The sequence below is a fragment of the Epinephelus lanceolatus genome, chromosome 19 (assembly GCF_041903045.1).
Source record: "Epinephelus lanceolatus isolate andai-2023 chromosome 19, ASM4190304v1, whole genome shotgun sequence".
NCBI classification, from domain to species: domain Eukaryota; kingdom Metazoa; phylum Chordata; class Actinopteri; order Perciformes; family Serranidae; genus Epinephelus; species Epinephelus lanceolatus.
In genome coordinates this window covers 10,212,694-10,231,916 of record NC_135752.1, presented here as the reverse complement: position 1 = coordinate 10,231,916, position 19,223 = coordinate 10,212,694, and the positions used below count along the sequence as shown (strand labels likewise).

Genomic DNA, 19,223 nt, shown 5'->3' with positions numbered 1-19,223 from the left:
TTTATTTAAAATGTCACATCTACCTTTGATCACACTGCATGTGGCAGAGAAAGGGAATTTGTGTGTGCATGATCTCGTGAACTTGTATTCAGTGTTACAATGTTGCATGACATTTTAAAGGAATACTTCACCTCTCAAATAACATTCGTATATCAGATTGTCACTGTGTTTCGATTCTTCATTCTTCATGGAGGCATGCGAGAAAAACAAAGTAGTATTCAGTGTAACATAGTCTGAGTAATAGATAAACATATGATCAAGTGGGTGTTAAGTATTCCTTTAATAAGCTGATTTTTATCTTTTCCTTTCCTGCTCTGCTATATCTGTCCTAACAGCTGAAGAATAAATTCATGAAGAAACTGCCCCGTGATGCAGAGGCATCAAACGTGCTGGTTGGAGAGGTAGACTTCCTCGATACTCCCTTTGTGGCGTTTGTCCGTCTGCAGCAGGCCGTCATGCTGGGGGCTCTGACTGAGGTCCCGGTGCCCACAAGGTAGAGCACACACCAGCCGCACCATTAACTGAAAAATAATTACTGTCACTTAGCTTGATTGTTTCATTGTAGTCGATCATGGCCTCAATAAAATCTGCCACTTTACTTTCTGACTTCGTTGAATGTGCCCTAACATCACATTTTCTTGTGACTTAGATTTCTCTTTGTCCTGCTGGGCCCCAAAGGTAAAGCAAAGTCCTATCATGAAATCGGAAGAGCCATTGCCACCCTGATGTCAGATGAGGTACTTTATTCACAGACTAATTTGATGGTTGTCTGTTTACTTTCATTTACATTCAGCTGTTGAGACTGTACAGAGGTATTGGATTGGTTTTGGTACGAGGTTGCTGAACTTGTATTCAGGGATCAACTTGGGTGCCACGGGTCCCCTAAAATTCATGTTTTGTATGTTTTATCACAACAATGATTGAGTTTTATTTAACTGCTTTTGTTTCGATTTGCAAACCAACAGAGCTGATGGAGAACACTAAATCAATCCTTACTGCTCTAATGCAAAGAGATCTCATCCTCCTTTAAGCTCTGATTGGACTAATTAAGCTCTGATTGGTTGTGAACCTGAGATAATGGCATCTACAGATCTCCTTTGGAAAGAGATGGCCTGACACTGTCTCCTGACAGTGAAACACCCCATTAAGGTTTTAGAAGCTGCTAGAAATTTAAGGAAACCGGTTCTTACCTTTCCATTCAGTCTATGGGTGGTAATGTATTTAGGCACAGCAATGCTTCGAGCTAAATGCTAATGTCAGCATACTAACATGCTCACAATGTCAATGTTGACATGATTTTTGGCAGGTATCTGTTTTATATTTACCATGTTAAAGGGACATTTCACCCCAATATTATTTTTTTTTTGTATGATTTGCTGAGTGTTGGAGATGTTGAGCGTAGATATGTTTGCCTTCTCTCTAGTATAATGGATATATAATATATATAGATAGATAAAGAAACAATGGAACAAGATGGCACTCAGCTTGTAGTGCTAGAAGCGCTCAACAGTAATGTCTCTTTCCGGAAATCATGACCCGGATACTCAAGATAATCCACAGACCTTGTTGTGTTTCATGTAGGGGCTATTTTTTTTTTCCACTAAACTACACGCACCAATCGTATGACTGTGCAGAGGGAAGCGTGTATCTACTGCTAGCTCACCCAGCACCACTGGACTAGCTTACATTACAGCTCAGCCAAGGAGGACACCATTAATGTTTACATCTTGTGCTGTCACGACCGCAAGTCTATCATCCATGCGTAGATGCTTCCTTTTGCATGGTGATACAGTTGGCAGGTGTGGTTCTGTAAAAGGAAGATAGTTCCTACATAAAGCTGCTCACGAAAAGGCCTGGGTTATCTTAAGCATGTGATGAAGAGACATTGAGTTTTGCAAATGTATTTTTTTGCGCTTTGAGAACCACAAGCCGAGTGCCATGTAGTTCCATTATGTTGAAGAGATGACATCTTTATGCTGATATCGCTAATACTTGGTAACGTACACCAGAACAACCTAGATGGATGAATTGCACTGCAGGTAAGAGGGAAATATGCATTTTTGATACTGGGGACAAACGGTCCCTTTCAACTAAGTTTACTGTGTTAGCATGCTACCACCAGCTAATTAGCTTACAGACAAAGTACAGTTAAAGCAGATGGGAATAGCTTTAGTTGCGGGTCATAAACCAGGGTCTTGCACAGATTGAAATTTTGTCTTGGTGATGGCAATTCAGCCTGTGGGGAACATGTATGACGATCCATCAAATAGTTTTTTGAGGCATTTCAATCAAAACCACAAACCTCACAGCACAAGAGTCAAGTGGGACTACACCTCCTGCAGTACTTGTCCTCTTGCCAAATCTCTCAGCTCTCTGGATATTGCAGTATTAATCATCACAGCAGTTTGCCTGCTCAGTCTTGTTGGCAGTGAACAACTTATAGCTTAATTGTTAAGCCGTGTGTTGAAGTTGAAGGAGGCCAATCTGTTTTTGTGATGGCAGAATAAATGCAATACAATGAGGCAAACAGTACATACAATACAGGCTTTTCCAACATTTTCAGTGTTTGTATCTCCTGAAATAACTCTCCTGTGTTGTTGGTTCACGACGTACTCAACCCTGAGAGCACCTTGCCTGCGAATTCCCACAGGCCTCATTTCTTCCCAGCATATCTCATATGTCAACACGGCAGGATAGGACATGTTTTTCCAGGATTTCCTCAAGTTAAACTTTACCCTCTATGCTCTCCTGCGCAACAAGCGGTGTCACAGGTTTATCAAATGTTTGTGTTTATGTGTCATCAGCCCTGTAGTGCTCTACCTGATGTCCCTGTGGCCCAGGGGTGCACACAGATAATTACTCATTATTTATTTACATTGTAAAAGACTTTAGAAAATTCTTGGTTGTTGTCAATATTGTAGTGGTGATGATGTTTAGCATCATTTGCATTTCAATGACACACTGCGCTCTGTATGTGTCATCAAAAGCGAGTAGGCAGTGTTCTTCAATGAGCCATTGTAATAACACATTCTGTGTTTTTTCTCTGTCTAATGTTGTTATATTATTGATTACTAATAGGTTGGTTATGTTTGTTTGCTTACAGGTGTTCCATGATATTGCCTATAAAGCGAAGGACAGGCAGGACCTGCTGGCTGGCATTGAGGAGTTCCTTGATGAGGTCATCGTCCTGCCCCCTGGAGAGTGGGATCCTGACATCAGGATAGAGCCACCCAAGTCCCTGCCCTCCTCCGACAAGAGGTTAGCTCGAACCCACACAACATAATCCAAATGAATTAAGTTACTGCACATAAATCTATTACAAATCTACGTATCTAATATGTAACATGAACATATATTTGAAACCATAAAGACATCTTCCCCTCCATCAGCCATCACCTCCATTCTTCTTTTCTTAAAGCAAGACTGAAACTTTTGCTGTGGAGTGGCTACAAATAAGAATTACTGGGAGAGTTTAAAGGTCCAGTGTGTAGGATTTAAGGGGATATATTGCTAAAAATGGATTCTAATATTCATAACTATGCTTTCATCAGTGTTTTCGTTAGTTAGAATGAACCATTCATATCAACATACGGAGTGGTCCTCTTCCACAGAGTCTGCCGTGTTGTTTCTACAGTAGCCCAGAATGGACAAACCAAACACTGGCTCTGAATAGGGCCATTTGCATTTTCACATCAGCCACCATAGTTCTCCTTTACACTGGCCACACAGGAGGAATTTCAGTTGGTTGCATCCAGCTGTTTAGGATTTAGCTGAAATGCTCTGACATAGCACAGGTGGAGAAATCACAAGGCTAGAGAATGGACTACGTGAAGTTTGCTAACATATGATGACATTAGCCACCATAAACTGCTGGTCATACCAGGCCAAGTACAGCTGTAGCAGTGTGTGCATTTTATTGCTAATGAATTAATCTTTTCATTTGTAAGAAAAGTGTTATTTCCTTTAAAAGTTACATCCGTCTTGTAAACTATATATTTAACAGCCTGTATACAACATTCATTTTCACAAAATACAAGTGTTTATTGTAAAAATGACTTAATTAGACCCCATATTTTTTGTTTTGGTGAACTGAAGGACAGCATGTTTGAAGACATGTGAAACGTGACTGTTTGTCTTGTCTGTTAAAGGAAGAACATGTATGCTGGATTAGAGGCGCCACAGATGAACGGCGACACTCCGCATGATGCGGGACATGGAGGAGGAGGAGGACACGAGGTTGGAGAGGAACTTCAGTGGACCAAAAAGTAAGTCCGATTTCACTGTCTTAAATGAAATTGGTGCGGATACCATAAAGTAAATCATACTCACAGTGTAACCTTGTCATGATCTTCATACTAGTAGTTGGCTTCATGCACCTTGTACATGAGGGCGTTATCATCCTGATTATAATCTTGATGACATGTGATTGTTATCAGTGAAGATATGCATCATAACGTGAAAAATCTGTTTGTTTGAGTCTTTTTATTTCTCCAGTAAGTTTTCAATGAGGAAAATTCCACACATGACTAAAAAACAATAATTCCTCACTATTCAGTAACTATGTTTTCCTTCATTTAGAACACATTTTTCTCTTTTTGAGAAAGAAAGAATCTTTTTCCCACCTTTTGTACATCATGCATCATTTCTGCAACTTAAGTAAGCAAAGTTATGAAACTGTGTTGCACCTACTTACTCGAATGGCTCTGTTTTCAAGGTTCTGTGGAGGTCTTGTCCTGGATATCAAGAGGAAGCTGCCATTTTTCGCCAGTGACTTCTACGATGCAATACATATCCAGTCTCTGTCAGCCATTTTGTTCATCTACCTGGGCACGGTCACCAATGCAATCACTTTTGGAGGCCTGCTTGGCGATGCTACAGAAAACATGCAGGTAACTCTCCTGCTTTTTATTGTAGTTTTGTCATATGTACAACAAGTGAGGTTTGTGTCTGCAGAGATATTGTGGTGCACATTTAAAGGGAAAGCTCCACACTGCTGTTGTATACAGCTGACTGCAGACAAAACAAGTGTCCCATTAACCTTGTACCAGCCAAGCTACGTTATGACTGCTGACAAAGTTTCTAACTTTGTGCTTAAAAGATGAACACTAACCTAAGTATGACCACTTGGAAAAAGCTGGACCTGAACACAACTTTTTGTCCCTAGTGTAGGTCAAGCTTGATCCCCCATTTCCCACAATACAACTCAATAGCATCTCCTCTTTGACCCTCCCTGACTCCAAAATGTTTGCTTAAAAGTTTCCTTAAAAACCTTGAAACAGTCATACAAAAGTAATTCATCCTAATCATCCCTTATGACTAGAGCTGGATATTGTTTCAAATATCAGTACTCTTTAGTGATACTGACACCTGAATTGGCAAGTAGCATAGCTATACTTTCAAACATTTGGTAGCTAAGCATGCTGGACTGCCAACTCTGTCAATGCAACGTGCTTGACTTACCATAGACTGTATAGGATGTAGCTGCTGTTGCTGTGGGTGTGTGAGCTCCACGATGGGGGCAGTTGCTGAATGTTGGCCTGCACAAACACAGTGACAGGGCTTACTGTAAGCATCACACAACTGACATTACCCATGGTTATTAACAGGTTAACAACAGAAATTAGTTGTTTTGGTGTAAGTTTGTTGTGACGGTTTAACAGCTAGTGTTTGATGTTAGCCGCTGCTGCTATACATGCGCATGCCAACCAATCTAATCCAATCCACTATATTTATATAGCACATTTTACAAACGGAGGTTTCCAAAGTGCTGCACAGAAACAGAAATAAAATACTAAAAACAATACTAAAAACACTAATATAATCGAATAAGAGCAATAAATTAAAAACGATAAATAAAAACAAATAAAATCATTAAGAAAATCAATAAAATAAATTAAAGACAACAGAAGACCACACAACTCTCATGCTATGTTAAAAGCCAGAGAATAAAAGTGAGTCTTAAGATGAAATAGTTTCAACTGTGGGGGCTATTTTAATCTGAGGGGGTAGGGAGTTCCACAGTTTAGGGGCGACCACAGAGAAAGCTCGGTCACCCCTGGTTTTAAGTCTTAGGGACCACGAGCTGGAGCTGACCAGTGGACCTCACTGATCTCGGGGGTGTGTAGATTTGAATGAGGTCCGAAATGTACGTAGGGGCCAGTCCATTCAAAGATTTAAAAACAAACAATAAAATTTTAAAATCAATCCTAAAATGAACAGGAAGCCAGTGCAGCGAGGCCAGAATGGGGGTTATGTGCTTGTGTTTCTTGCTTCTTGTTAAAAGACGAGACGCAGTTCTGGACTAACTGTAAGTGCAACAGGGCATTTTGATTAATTCCTGTATAAAGAGCATTACAATTGTCTAAACATGACGTGATAAAAGCATGCATCACACACTCAAAATCATTAAACGATAAAACAGATTTAACCAGGTAGACGTTGAGCTGGCCAATCCCTGGCTGTGGAGATGGCATCGACAGAAAGTTTGATGATCTAGCAGGGAGTCGGAATGGTCCAGGATCAGACCCCGGGACAAAAGAGATCGAATGCAAGTATTGTTTTACTGGAGAAATTTTGATACTGCTTGGTACTGGGTTATATTGGTGGATGCATTAAAGGTATTGGACACCTAGCCCTACTTAAAACCAAGCAGAAGTGTGTGGCACTGTTTTTACCTGTGGAGACCCTGCCCTTGCGAACATATCAGCTTTTCGGATACAACAAATATAACATTCCATCAAGTACCTTGCAGTGTACGTATAAGCACAGTAGGGAGGAGAGGCCAAGTATGGATGTTGTTTACAAACACTAATGACAATTCCTGCATAGTATACCTTTTAAAACAAATCCACGTTAACCCTGATGACATCATTATGCTTATTTTATCAAACTAGTAAAGCTTCCTCCAGAGCCACAGAAGACACTATTTAAGTATTTTAATAGAGAGTGGTACTCATGATGAGTGAACTAAACTACATGTGTAAAAAAGGTGGAGTGCCTCTTAAACGGTCATAAACACACAGTTAACACAGCATTAGGCAGCCTGTTGCATGTTGTTTCATTTCCTGATTCTAACTGCTAATGCTAAAATAGGCAGTGTTTATAGAGGCACAGTTCTGAGACTTCATGTCTAGATTAAAGAGCTGATAAGTTCTGGTACATTTGCAGTAGTTCACATGTCAATTCATGGCTACTGCATCACATGTCAGTACTAAACAAATGTGTTGTATTTCTCTAAATGCACTCCTATCCTCCTTTTCCCCCTCACATAGCACACTTTGCTTTTATTCTAACGTAACCAACATAGAATATGGCTCACAAGAGCTGGGCACTGTATGTGTATACACTGAATGGCATGAGATTTGATCTGTTTTAAGATGACCTAGCTCTCCATGTTAAGTCACAAACTAATGGACGACAAAAAGACTTCACTTCAGCTGATAAGCCATGCTAATTTGGAGCTCAGAGGCTCATACTGCATCCATCTGTTGTACCTGCTGTTGACAGGGCTGCAATTGGAAGAGCTGTACAATTGTGCTATAATAGCATATGCTGCTGCAGCCATCTTGGTGCCTCTGATAGCTGACGGTACAGGGTTGTCCCTGGCTTTGGCCGCACCCTTCTGTCAAAGAGATGCATCCTAGCAGTCCTGCAGAGCACCAGCCTCAAGGATTTGCCCAGGCTGTAAATAACCACAGATCCAGATTACTCAGCCACTGTAGCTTCGTCATGGCTGCGTTTCTAATGGCCCCTCCTCTTAAACGCCACCACCTCTTCAATCCTCCTCTCCACTCTGTGCACAACAGAGGGAATCCCTGCCCTCAGCCAACCTCACTCAGCGCAGGTCTCAGAAGTAGAGCCAAGTTGTCAGTTCCTATCTATCCACTAGCAAGCCATCTATCAACTGTATCTATACAGCATTAGGGTTATGAATTACACAGAGTCTAAAAGACTGAGACAGCTGGAAATGAAACAGGCCTGTCCCGATGGGCCAGCCTTGCAGCTGTGTGATGTGTACAGGGAAAACAAAACTTCCAGCTGAGTAAGCAGAATTATGGTATTGACGTTCCAAGGCTCAGAAAGAGTTGGAGAAGAAAAATGGAAAATTGTGCTTAATGCTGATAAAAGAATGTTTCTCTTGAACAATTTCTTTCCAAAATGGTTAACATGGAGTCGTGCTACAAATATGAATGTCTGATCTCATCTCTTTTTGTATATTTTTTTAGGGCTAACATGTTCCATGAGCTGTGTGTAAAGTCTGTGTGTTTTTCCACATGTGTGCAGGGAGTGTTGGAAAGTTTCCTGGGTACAGCACTGACAGGAACAGTGTTTTGTCTGCTGTCTGGTCAACCCCTGACGATTCTCAGCAGCACAGGCCCGGTGCTTGTCTTTGAAAGACTCCTTTTCACCTTCAGCAAGTGAGTAGTTACTGATCAAACTAGGGCCATCATCACCTATTTAACATTGTGGTAGGGGGACCATTTTCAGCTTATACTGTCTACAACCCAACCCTCCATGAGGTGTGTGGGGGGTAATATCCCCCATCATTCAGCATTTTGAAACAGAAAGCTTGGATCAGGGGTTCTCAAAGTTTTGATGATTGTGAGGCATTTTAGGGAGCCAGCATATGATTGAGGGTCGCACAAGAAAAGTGACCACACTGACTCTACCATGACTTTTTTTTTTTATTATGACTTTTTATACCATTATGACATACATGACTCTTTCTATGGCTTTTTTATTACATATGAAACTGTGATACTTTTAATTACATGATGTAATGTACTATGACTTCTTTCTGCATTTTTATGATATACTATTGATTTTTATGACACTTTTATGGCATACTAACAGTTACAAAAAGATGGCCAATAATATAGCCTGGTAACACTCATGGTGAATTCTAATTTTCTGCTCTCTAATATGTTTGAAAAAAGTCAAACATTAGCTCCTGTTGGGGTACGGCAACACCACTTGGACAAACCACACGCAGATTATGATGATTCATGATTATGATAACTTGCTGATGATTATATTGGATGGCGGGGCGTGGTTGCCTCCCATAGCATAGCACATTTATTTATATTTTTTCATCATGTCAGGGAGGACAATTTAAACACTGGGGTGGTCCCCCAGTATATACTACAATTACAGCCTAGGATCAAGCTCATTCCAGCACTTTAAAATGATGGAATATTAGCAAGGCGAAATACAAATCAGAAGCAGCTGCAGTAGCCTGGCAGATATTTATAGGTTGCTGTCTATCTCCAGAGGACAGATGCTGTTTCTGTGTTTACTGGGATGCTGTCCTTGTGCCGCCTTTTAAATAAAATAAAAAATCCAAGCATAAAGAATACAAATTGATAATTCACGTTTATTGTAGGCTGGCAACTTTTCCTTCAGGTTTGCTTGTTGTAAAAGTATCACACTGGAAATTTTTGTGCTTACTGTAAATCTGCTGGCAGTTAACAGTTGCCAGCTGATTGTTAATTTTCCATGTGTTTTTGCCATCAACTTCCTGTCCCAACTGACTCGACGACCACACACACCCTGTTGTAAAACCAGATGTAGAAGACAGTGCCTACACAGGAGCTAATGTATTTTGTTGAAGGCATTTTATTACACTGTCTATTGAATGTCTGTTAACTTGTTTATCTGTACAGTCCAACTTTTTCATCTCTGAGAACAAGTAATTGTGCAGATTTAACATTTCACAATACCTTACGGGTGTTAAAGGTTGCTAAATGCTGACTTCTCCCTCCTATATCCACTGTACTCCCTTCCTCTCCCGGAGAGAGTCTTCTAGCATTACCAAACACCACGCTGATTATGTTCCATTATTAATAATTCACTCTCATTTAATTTTACACTGTGAGTGAAGAATGTTGTGGCGTCTGTGTCCGCCAAATGTTTCCATGCCTCCGGTCAGTGGTCGCTGACTCAGTGGCAGCTGTTAGCCTGTCTACAGCTGTTGGATATCACAGGTGCATTATTTCCATGTGGAGAAAAGCCTGCTGACAACTCTGGTTGCAAGTGTTTCACAGCCTCAAAATCAGTGTTGTATTTTTAAAAGCTTCATGGCATAAACAATATTTACAAACCTTTAAGAACACTTTAAGGAAGCCCACATTTCACAGAATTCAAGTTAGACAGAGGTGACTGAAAGTACAGTGAATTCCTAGCAGGATTTTGCTTTGAAATAAAATATGATGGTGTAAGGATACACAATGAACCACTCTCTCTGTCTCTAATGTGTCCCTCTCCTTAGAGACAACGAGTTAGACTACCTTGAGTTCCGGCTGTGGATCGGCCTGTGGTCGGGTATATTCTGTCTGCTGCTGGTCGCTACAGACGCCAGCTTCCTGGTGCAGTACTTCACACGCTTTACCGAGGAAGGCTTCTCTGCGCTCATCAGCTTCATCTTCATCTATGACGCTTTCAAGAAGATGATAAAGCTGGCCCATCACAACCCGATCAACTCAGACTACGATCCCAACCTCGTCACTCATTATGACTGCATCTGCATGCCAGGTGTGTAGTCGTAGAAAAATAGCTGTGGTGGCCATGTAAAGGTGGATTACAGCAGGGGTGTCACTGTATCTGGTAACATAGACAGTGTCTGATACCAATACACCGTTATCTTGAACCATCCTTTGCCAAAAAGTTCTCATTGTTCGGTGCCATCAGTATCAGCAGTGATACCAGACAGTGAAAGCTGAACAGTCTGATTTGGTTTTGCCCTGTTTGGCAGAGATGTCACTATTGTATGTTAAACAAAGCTTTCAGCTTATTTTTGCCATGTTTACAGTGGAGATAACAAATGATACTAGTGTGTGTCGGCCTGTAGATACCACTGTTTACCTTCTCAACAGCCCTATCAGTTTCAGTGCCGCAAGTGACTCGGCAGGATTGTTTGGGAGAGAGATGTTGACCCTGATTCAAATTGGCAAGTGTGACACTGCAAGTTATCTCATTTTGGTCAACGTTGTGTCTCTTTACTAGGCAACTCATCAGACCCCCTTGATGTTTCTGCATGGGCAAACAGTACTGAAGTGGTATGTAGTGTCTTTGTTTAAATGACATTTAGCAGCATGGATTCAAAATTTCGTAAGTGTTGCTTAATTTGACAACAGAGCTGTTTTTTTTCCCTGAATGTTGTTGCTTGTTGGTTAAAGGAACCTTTTTGTCCTCATCTCTCCAGCCAGCAAATGCCACCTGGGCGTCTCTGACCAAGGATCAGTGTCTGAAGTACAAAGGGCGGCTGGTCGGAGAGACCTGTGGCTATGTGCCTGACATCACCCTGATGTCCCTCATTTTGTTCTTTGGGACCTACACCTGCTCCATGGCTCTGAAGAAGTTCAAGACAAGCCGCTTCTTCCCCACCACAGTGAGTGATAGTATCCATCTATGTATGTCTAACAGTGGGGTTTTTTTTCTATTCTGGCCCTGTGCCCAATGTTGGAAGCAGTGAGCATCTAGTGAAACTGTGACCAGTGACATTACAGATATTTGTGGTGTCACCAGAAAGTCAACAGTTTGGCAAAGAAAAGAAGAATTGGGCTCAAGCTCAGATTCATAAATTAATTTCCACTGTCTTCAAATCAGTAACCTCACTTTTCTGATAAATATCCAAAATAAATGATTTAGTTCAGGGTCATCCCTTTGTTCCTAGGGTCCTATGTTCCCAAGGGCCTAATGTTACTTGAGCCTTACGTTGCGTTTTGAGCATGAGATTGATAAGGGCTTTCTGCACAGTACAAATTGCAAAAAACTAGGGTGACACAATTAATTGAAATATCATAGAAATTGCAATGAAGCCAAGTAAAATATACAGACAACAAGAGCTGCAATTTTTTGATAAAGGTAAATGTATCACAATATACCATTATAAATGAGGTATTGTGGTGCTACAGAGATGCCCACACTTGCATATCATATTCCAGACATAATGAAACATACTTGTTTGATACAGATCCTAGCAAAAATCACATAACCATTATTTTTATATTTTTTCAGTGAGTATAAAATGCAATAATGACCTTTCCCGCCAAAATTGACATTCATATTGCAATCACAATATCTATGAAAATCAGTGCAGTATGTCTTTTTCTTTTTTTTTTTTTTTTTGCATATCATGCAGCCCCACAAAAGAAAAAAGTGCAGATCTGAATCAGCCACTGTTGAGATAATGATGTCAAAAATCAAGTCATATTAAGAGGATATTGAACTGGGGAACAAAGGATCATGGCACCATAGGTACACTCCCAACTAAGAGTCTAGAGCCATGTTAGAGATGTGAGGCTGTACTTAAGCAAAGTGGTGCTTTGAGGTAAATGCTAACGTCCATATGCTAACATACTCACAATTACAATTCATGTTGATGTTAAGTGGGTATAATGTTCACCATGTTCCCATTCTTAGTTAGTATTTTAGCATATTAATATTTGCCAGCATATTTGTTAGCACAAAACGCAAAGTACAGCTGGGTAGATGGTGTCCATGGCAACCCATCCAATAATGTGGATGTGACATTGGGTAACAAAATGTACCATTGGTGTTTACTTATTATAAATGACATATATAGTCTAATGTAGTTCTTTGTAGTTCTTTGTCAAACACAAAGAACATGTCATTGTCTGGTTATGTCTGGTAGTTCCTACCGCCACAAGCCAAAAAGAAAACCCACTGTCAAACCTGCTGTCAATGTTTACCCCGTCCAGGTGAGGAAGCTCATCAGTGACTTTGCGATCATCTTGACCATTTTGGTCTTCTGCGGCGTGGACGCCTTTGTCGGTGTGGAAACTCCAAAGCTCATAGTGCCAAGTGAATTCAAGGTACAAACTAAGTTAGTCACTGTTTCATTTTGTGTTTGAAATCATTGCACTGAGTTAATTTTAGCTGAAAGACAACAGCCAGCCAGGTGCACTTTCCTCTCATTACACTGATAATGATCCATGTTTCTGCTACAAAGCCTCTAAGATTCTTTAAAATCCCAGCATAGTGCTTTCTTTGTAGTTTGACCAGTAAGCGACACATGAAACTAAGTCACAGTCAGTCTTGCAGATTGCTCAAATGTTCCTCAGCTGGCATAAAGACCGCCTTGGCACAGAGGACGTGAATGATGAGGTAGAGGAGCAGGTAGCTGCATCGAATAACAGCTTGATTATAGGTGATGTGAGAACACAGACGGTCTTGTAGTTGCAGGTACAGAGCCAGCTTTGTCTGACCACAGAGTCTTAATTCACAGATTTCTGTCTTGCAATAATGCAGCAGTAATGTTAGACTCTGGTCATTGTTAATACTCTCTGAAAGTGTAATGGAGTAATCACTTCAAATTAGATATTTTTTCTGTTCTACTTGAGATGTTATCAATGTCTGAGAGATCTGGACTGTGTACACGCAGAAATAAGATGATACACTAGTCAGGTGTTTTTCATTTATTGGTGTCCAGGTTGCTTTAACAGCCTTGTTGTTCTTCGTTATTTAGCCCACAAGTCCACTGAGGGGCTGGTTTGTTCCTCCTTTTGGAGGCAACCCTTGGTGGGTGTACCTGGCTGCCGCTCTTCCTGCTCTGCTGGTCACCATTCTGATATTTATGGACCAGCAGATCACTGCTGTGATTGTCAACCGGAAAGAACACAAACTCAAGGTTGGTACAACACTTCAAGGTCTTATTCATTTTGAAAATGCTAGCATAAATGAACAAAGAACTTCCGAGCTACTGACCATAAAAGACTATAGCCATATTTTAGAAATATCAAAGGCAAACTTCAATATTTTTCAACCCGGGTCATAGTTTCCCAAGTTGTTTTATCTAACTGACTAATGGGAGCAAAACATTTTTTCAGTGTGTCCAGTATTGAGCCAAAGCGCTGCAGCCAGCATTAGCAAAACAGGCTGCAGTGTCACCACTCAGAGCATGTTTGCACCGCTAATATATTGTCACTGACAGGCTCAGATTATTACTTTTCAAGTCTGACAACATTATGGAAAGGAACCAGACAGAGATAGACCTTGTTATTAAAGCGTAAGTTCCTTTCTGTTTACTCAGAAACAGCCCCGAAATCAACACCCCCAAACTCACTAGGCGCCATTTAAATAAGCAGCTTGTATAGAGCCAGTCGATTTTACATCTGACTGGTTGAATAAAGGGTTTATTTCAACCAAACCAGAGTTGGTGATGGTTGGAACAGCTGACAGACAAACCACGTTTTTTGTGAGTTTTGTGTAGTTTCTGTCGACTTTGAATGAAGTGTTTCACAATAAATTACTGTTAATTTAAATGGAGTCTGGTGGGTGTGATGACAGCGATTTTGGGGGCAGTTTCTGTTGAAACAAAGGTCGATCCCTGTAGGGTTACTCACTATAATAAGCTGTCAGAAACTTCAAATGATAATCTGAGCTCGCCAGCGGCAAATACAAACACTTTTAGTACTTAAGGAATTTCACAGAGTGAGCATGCCCTGAGTGTTTACATTGCAGTCTGTCTTGCCCAATACTGGACCACTTTCAGAAACTGTTGTTCCCATTAGTCAGTTAAGCCCTATTCGCACGGGACCAGTATTACCAGGGGACCTCGTGATTTAGAAATAACCCCCCACGTCTGTGTTTTTTGTAGCACATTTGCCCAGGATAAGCAAAGTCTGTATTTTACTCAGATTTACTGACATTATCCCCTGGATGTGATGTGCACAGTCATGTGTAACTCCACTCTACACAACACAGAAACACCGTAGAGCACCTCTGGCTTTGATGACCTTGTTTTTCTTTTAAACGTAGAATAGAACCATTTCATCCACACATTGTCACATCTCATCCATCTCATCATCTTTCAAGATTTTGCTTCTCTGATGGAATTGAAGTCACTCTTTCTGTAAATGGGTCTCCATGCATCCTGCTCCCAAAATGCTGTCAAAATGTTCAATTATAATTGCCAACACACCCTCAGTAATTCTAGCACGGGAAACGAGGCACAGGGAAAACTGAAGACTTAAATACCACCCCAAATTGCTGAGATGTTGATTCGCACACAACTAATACCATCACCTGACCTCTGTGTTTGGAGAAATATGGAAGGTAATTTGCTGGGGGGGGGGTTAACTTGACAACTTGGCAGATTGGCATGGGATTAAGATCTGAGACAACCTCCACAATTATTAAAATGTGCCAGAGGTCCCCGGGTAATACTAGTCCTGTGAGTATAGGGCTTTAGATACAAAAACATGAGAAAATAGGGTCGAGGTTGAAAAATACCAAACTTGTCCTTTAACTGTTAATGCATGCTCCATCTGTACCCTGTAACATATGCGCTGCTTCACTGTGAGAATCTCTCTTGTCTCTCTTTGCTCGTGTCTTCTCTCAGAAAGGGGCAGGGTACCACTTGGACCTGTTCTGGGTGGCTGTCCTGATGATTGTCTGCTCTTTCATGGGCCTGCCGTGGTACGTGGCTGCCACTGTCATCTCCATCGCCCACATCGACTCCCTGAAAATGGAGACCGAGACGTCGGCCCCTGGGGAGCAGCCTAAATTCCTGGGCGTCAGGTGAGAGAATGCAGCTGCTGGACACAGTGCTGACATCATTTAGGAATTAAATTGTTTCTAAAATGATGGTACAGAGTGAAAGTTTCTACTCCTCTCTTCATTTATTTTGGATTCCCAGGTGAAAATAAATCTCTTAGCAGGTGGCTAGAAGGCAGAGTTTTCAATACAATGGGCTGAATTGCTGTGTGTGTGTGAAATCCACCCTACAAAGAAAAATTCATGCATGTTTTTTCCATAAAAAAATGAAAATGTGGGCAAGTAGACAAGCATTTCCTTCTGCCATCCTCCCATGATTAGTTTAACCATAAATGGTCAACGCAGAGCCTTTCCTTTTGTATATAATGAAAACATGTGCACAAAGACAGAATCATCTTCCAGTAGTAACTAAAAGGGAAAAAATAAGCAATCCTACTCAAGCAATCAGGAAGAGGGACTGAAGAACACAAAAAAAGAGAGAAATAGGTCTTGGAAAGGAGAGAAAGGGAGTAAAAATCTATACAAAGCCACAGATAGACTTGCATTAGTGTACTTAAGTGAGAAATGTGTGTTTTGATTACTATGCTTGTTCTCCAACTCTTTAAAGATTTTGTGCAATGGTATTATGTATTTGCGATAATGTGAATGTTTCCTTAATGTTAATTCTGAAATGAAAAATTTTTAACTTTTCTTTTGAAAGTGAAACGCCTTTTTTAAGATCAATTTTGTGCGTACACAGCTGATAGAAAATTAAGACCTGAAAACCAAAGTTTTGGACATTTCTGTTACAAAGATAGTGTGTATGTTGTAGATGCAGTGTTATCTCCAGTGAATTTGGATTTAATGGAAACATCATATGAAATGTTTTTCATATATCTTGCCTTCCATGTTAGCCAGAGTTGTTCTTTTAGTTTTGTGTTTTTCCTCTTTTCCCCCTAATTCAGGGAACAAAGAGTCACTGGTATCTTTGTGTTCCTCCTGACGGGACTCTCTGTCTTCATGGCCCCTATCCTCAAGGTACTGTAGCGCTTCAGCTTCTTAATGCCTCCACAGAAACATGGATTACTGTCCACCTGTTTTAGGACAAACTCCTGTCACTCCTCTTAAATTTAAAATAATTTAAAATCTTGTATTCATCCGATTAGGAGCTCCCATAGTTGAAGTAATTCGATGTGAAATAAGCATGTTCATTGGGGCTTAAGCTCCGATTGCAGCTGAGTGCCTTCTCGAGTTTCCATTCCCACATTAAGCTGCCAAACAACAAAGAAAAAAGTGAAGTCAGTGAGAGGATATTGTTTGAGCTGGTACTCCCCCTTGTGGACATTTTTAATATTTTACTTCTGGTCCTGTCAATACATTTTCCTTTCCAAACTGGCTTGTCATCTACTATCCAGAAGTGAGTTTGGGAAAGATGTGAATGCTGTTTCAAATGTATTTCCATCTGCCATGCTTAATTCTCTTCATGCTTAAATATTAACTTAGTGGCAGATTTCTGATCGTACATGGATATGTTCCACTGCTGGCTGAGCAGGTAGTTGCCACACCTGTGTGCTCAGCCAAGAAACTGAGTGCCTACTGAAATAACATTCTTACTAGCAAAGCTGCTTGCAGACTATTTTTAAACCAAGCAGTGATGCTAAAAATGAACTCTGGCATAGCCTGTATGGAGAGAGCTCTAACATCTTTAGCAAACTTTTCATGTCTTTAGAATTCATTTAAGCTCAAGTGACTTTGTTACAGCCGGTCACATATCACATTAATAACGTTATTCATTGTCCTCTGTGTCCTTCAGTTCATTCCCATGCCTGTGCTCTATGGTGTGTTTCTCTACATGGGTGTGGCGTCGCTCAATGGTGTCCAGGTGAGTTAGTCTGACCTGTTAAGAGACTTAACAAGTGTTGAACAAGATACTTGAAAAAGGGTAATACATTACATAATACTCATTGTAAAAGTAATAAGATTACTTAAGTAATTACATGAACAGTACATTGAGCTTTAACAAGCAGCCAGCCAGTACTTACTCAGTCAGTGCTGCTTAGCCTCAGTGACAGCAGCACTCCTGTACACACACCCATCAACTGTGGACAAAACCCACCTGAATGCATGCTTACTAATCAGTGCAAGTCAAGCTAATGCTGGCTAGTGAGCAACTAAGAGACAACATATCACAACTTTTGAGTTTGTGGGAGGGGTATTTGTGCCTTTATGATAGAGGTTAAATGCCTCCCAACACTTTCAGCCCCTCTGCTGAGCTAACACGTCCCACAGGAGTCTGTCCTCTGAAGGCACAGAGACAAAACTGATATTAACCCTCTGCTAAGGTGGCAACGTATTTTGACTTGTAAAATGTGAAAGTAACAGAGCATTACTGGGATTAGTTACTGAATTTCAAATTGTAATCCCTTACACTATATAATACAATATAACATTAAAACTGTCTGTAAAAGCGTCCCTACTCACTTCTAGTTGCAGCCATAATCTAAACTAAAGCATCTGTCTACAATATCTTGTAAATACTACACAGATATTGTTAACTGTCTGACTGCAGCATGTCCGTTCTCGTGACCGGACTGACCTGTTTGTTTGTTTGTTTGTTTGTTGCTGTCAGTTCATGGACCGCTTGCAGCTGCTCCTGATGCCAGCCAAACACCAGCCGGACCTGATCTACCTGCGGCACGTCCCTCAGAGACGCATCCACCTCTTCACCTTTATCCAGGCCTTGTGTTTGGCCCTCCTCTGGATTCTCAAGTCCACCGTGGCTGCCATCATCTTTCCTGTCATGGTGAGAAATGGCCGCAATCGCTGGTGTTGCTGACCACAATTACACAGAGCTAGGCTTTATCGGGGCATGAGTTATTAAAACTTATTTCTCTGTCTGCAGATCTTGGCATTGGTTGCTGTCCGTAAGGCAATGGACTATGTGTTCTCACAGCATGACCTCAGCTACCTGGATGACGTCATCCCAGAGAAAGACAAGAAGAAGAAAGAGGATGAGAAGAAAAAGAAAAACAAGAAGAAAGGAAGCATTGACAGTGAAATTGAGTTTGTAAGTGAACCATTCTTTCAACCTAAACATTTAACTGGTCTGTATATCTGTTGTTGTCATGTGATTGTCTACATCCTCCTATAGATGCTCCGTATGTGTTAATGTTCTCCCTCCATCCTCCCACAGTCTGACTACCCCTACCATGACAATGTCCCCAGCATAAAAATCTCTATGGATATGATGGAGCAGGAGCCCATGTTGGGTGATAAATCTATGGATAGTGAGTACTAGCCAGGGCTTGCTTTGCCATAGCTCTAAGGACTGCTCGAATTTTGCTTGTAAAGGCTTTGTGCCTTGTCATACTAGCCTTCCTGCATGCACTAACAAATTTCTTGAGCACCTTAAAAAATCAGTATGCTCTTCTGACTGTAATACTGCCAGTTTTTTTTTTTCACAGAGTTCTTAATATTATAACCAATAAAGTAGCTTTGCAGTGCTTGCTTTCTTTTCTTTTTATTCTTTTTCTACTGATCCATTTGAAATTTCAGAGTCTTTGTGAAGTACATTTTTAAAAGTTTTTTTTTTTCCTGCAGGAGATGAATCCAAGACTTTCCTTAACCCGCATTCGTCGTGCTGAGCACTACTTTGAGTCTCCCACAGTGGCCGAGTGAGTGAGTACCAGCTGGCTTTCACGTGTCGCATATTTTCTCTGAAAGGAAAT

The 19,223-nt window shown here is 40.8% G+C and overlaps 1 protein-coding gene across 3 annotated transcripts in view; it reads left to right on the top strand.

Moving 5' to 3' along the window:
• LOC117269694 (electrogenic sodium bicarbonate cotransporter 1-like) overlaps positions 1–19,223 on the top strand; it is a 41,619-nt gene that overhangs the window by 19,954 nt on the left and 2,442 nt on the right. For 2 of the 3 annotated variants that reach the window (XM_033646920.2, XM_033646925.2), the window contains 18 exons: positions 336–493; positions 650–737; positions 3,104–3,258; positions 4,149–4,265; positions 4,715–4,889; positions 8,284–8,417; positions 10,268–10,530; positions 11,002–11,054; positions 11,201–11,386; positions 12,720–12,833; positions 13,487–13,648; positions 15,362–15,540; positions 16,461–16,533; positions 17,309–17,377; positions 18,125–18,298; positions 18,398–18,562; positions 18,689–18,782; positions 19,096–19,173. In XM_033646920.2, the coding sequence (XP_033502811.1) occupies positions 336–493; positions 650–737; positions 3,104–3,258; positions 4,149–4,265; positions 4,715–4,889; positions 8,284–8,417; positions 10,268–10,530; positions 11,002–11,054; positions 11,201–11,386; positions 12,720–12,833; positions 13,487–13,648; positions 15,362–15,540; positions 16,461–16,533; positions 17,309–17,377; positions 18,125–18,298; positions 18,398–18,562; positions 18,689–18,782; positions 19,096–19,139 (2,403 nt within the window). In that variant the 3' untranslated portion in view covers positions 19,140–19,173. The remainder of the gene's footprint in view (positions 1–335; positions 494–649; positions 738–3,103; positions 3,259–4,148; positions 4,266–4,714; positions 4,890–8,283; positions 8,418–10,267; positions 10,531–11,001; positions 11,055–11,200; positions 11,387–12,719; positions 12,834–13,486; positions 13,649–15,361; positions 15,541–16,460; positions 16,534–17,308; positions 17,378–18,124; positions 18,299–18,397; positions 18,563–18,688; positions 18,783–19,095; positions 19,174–19,223) is intronic. The other variant, XM_078162246.1, reaches the window with a different exon arrangement.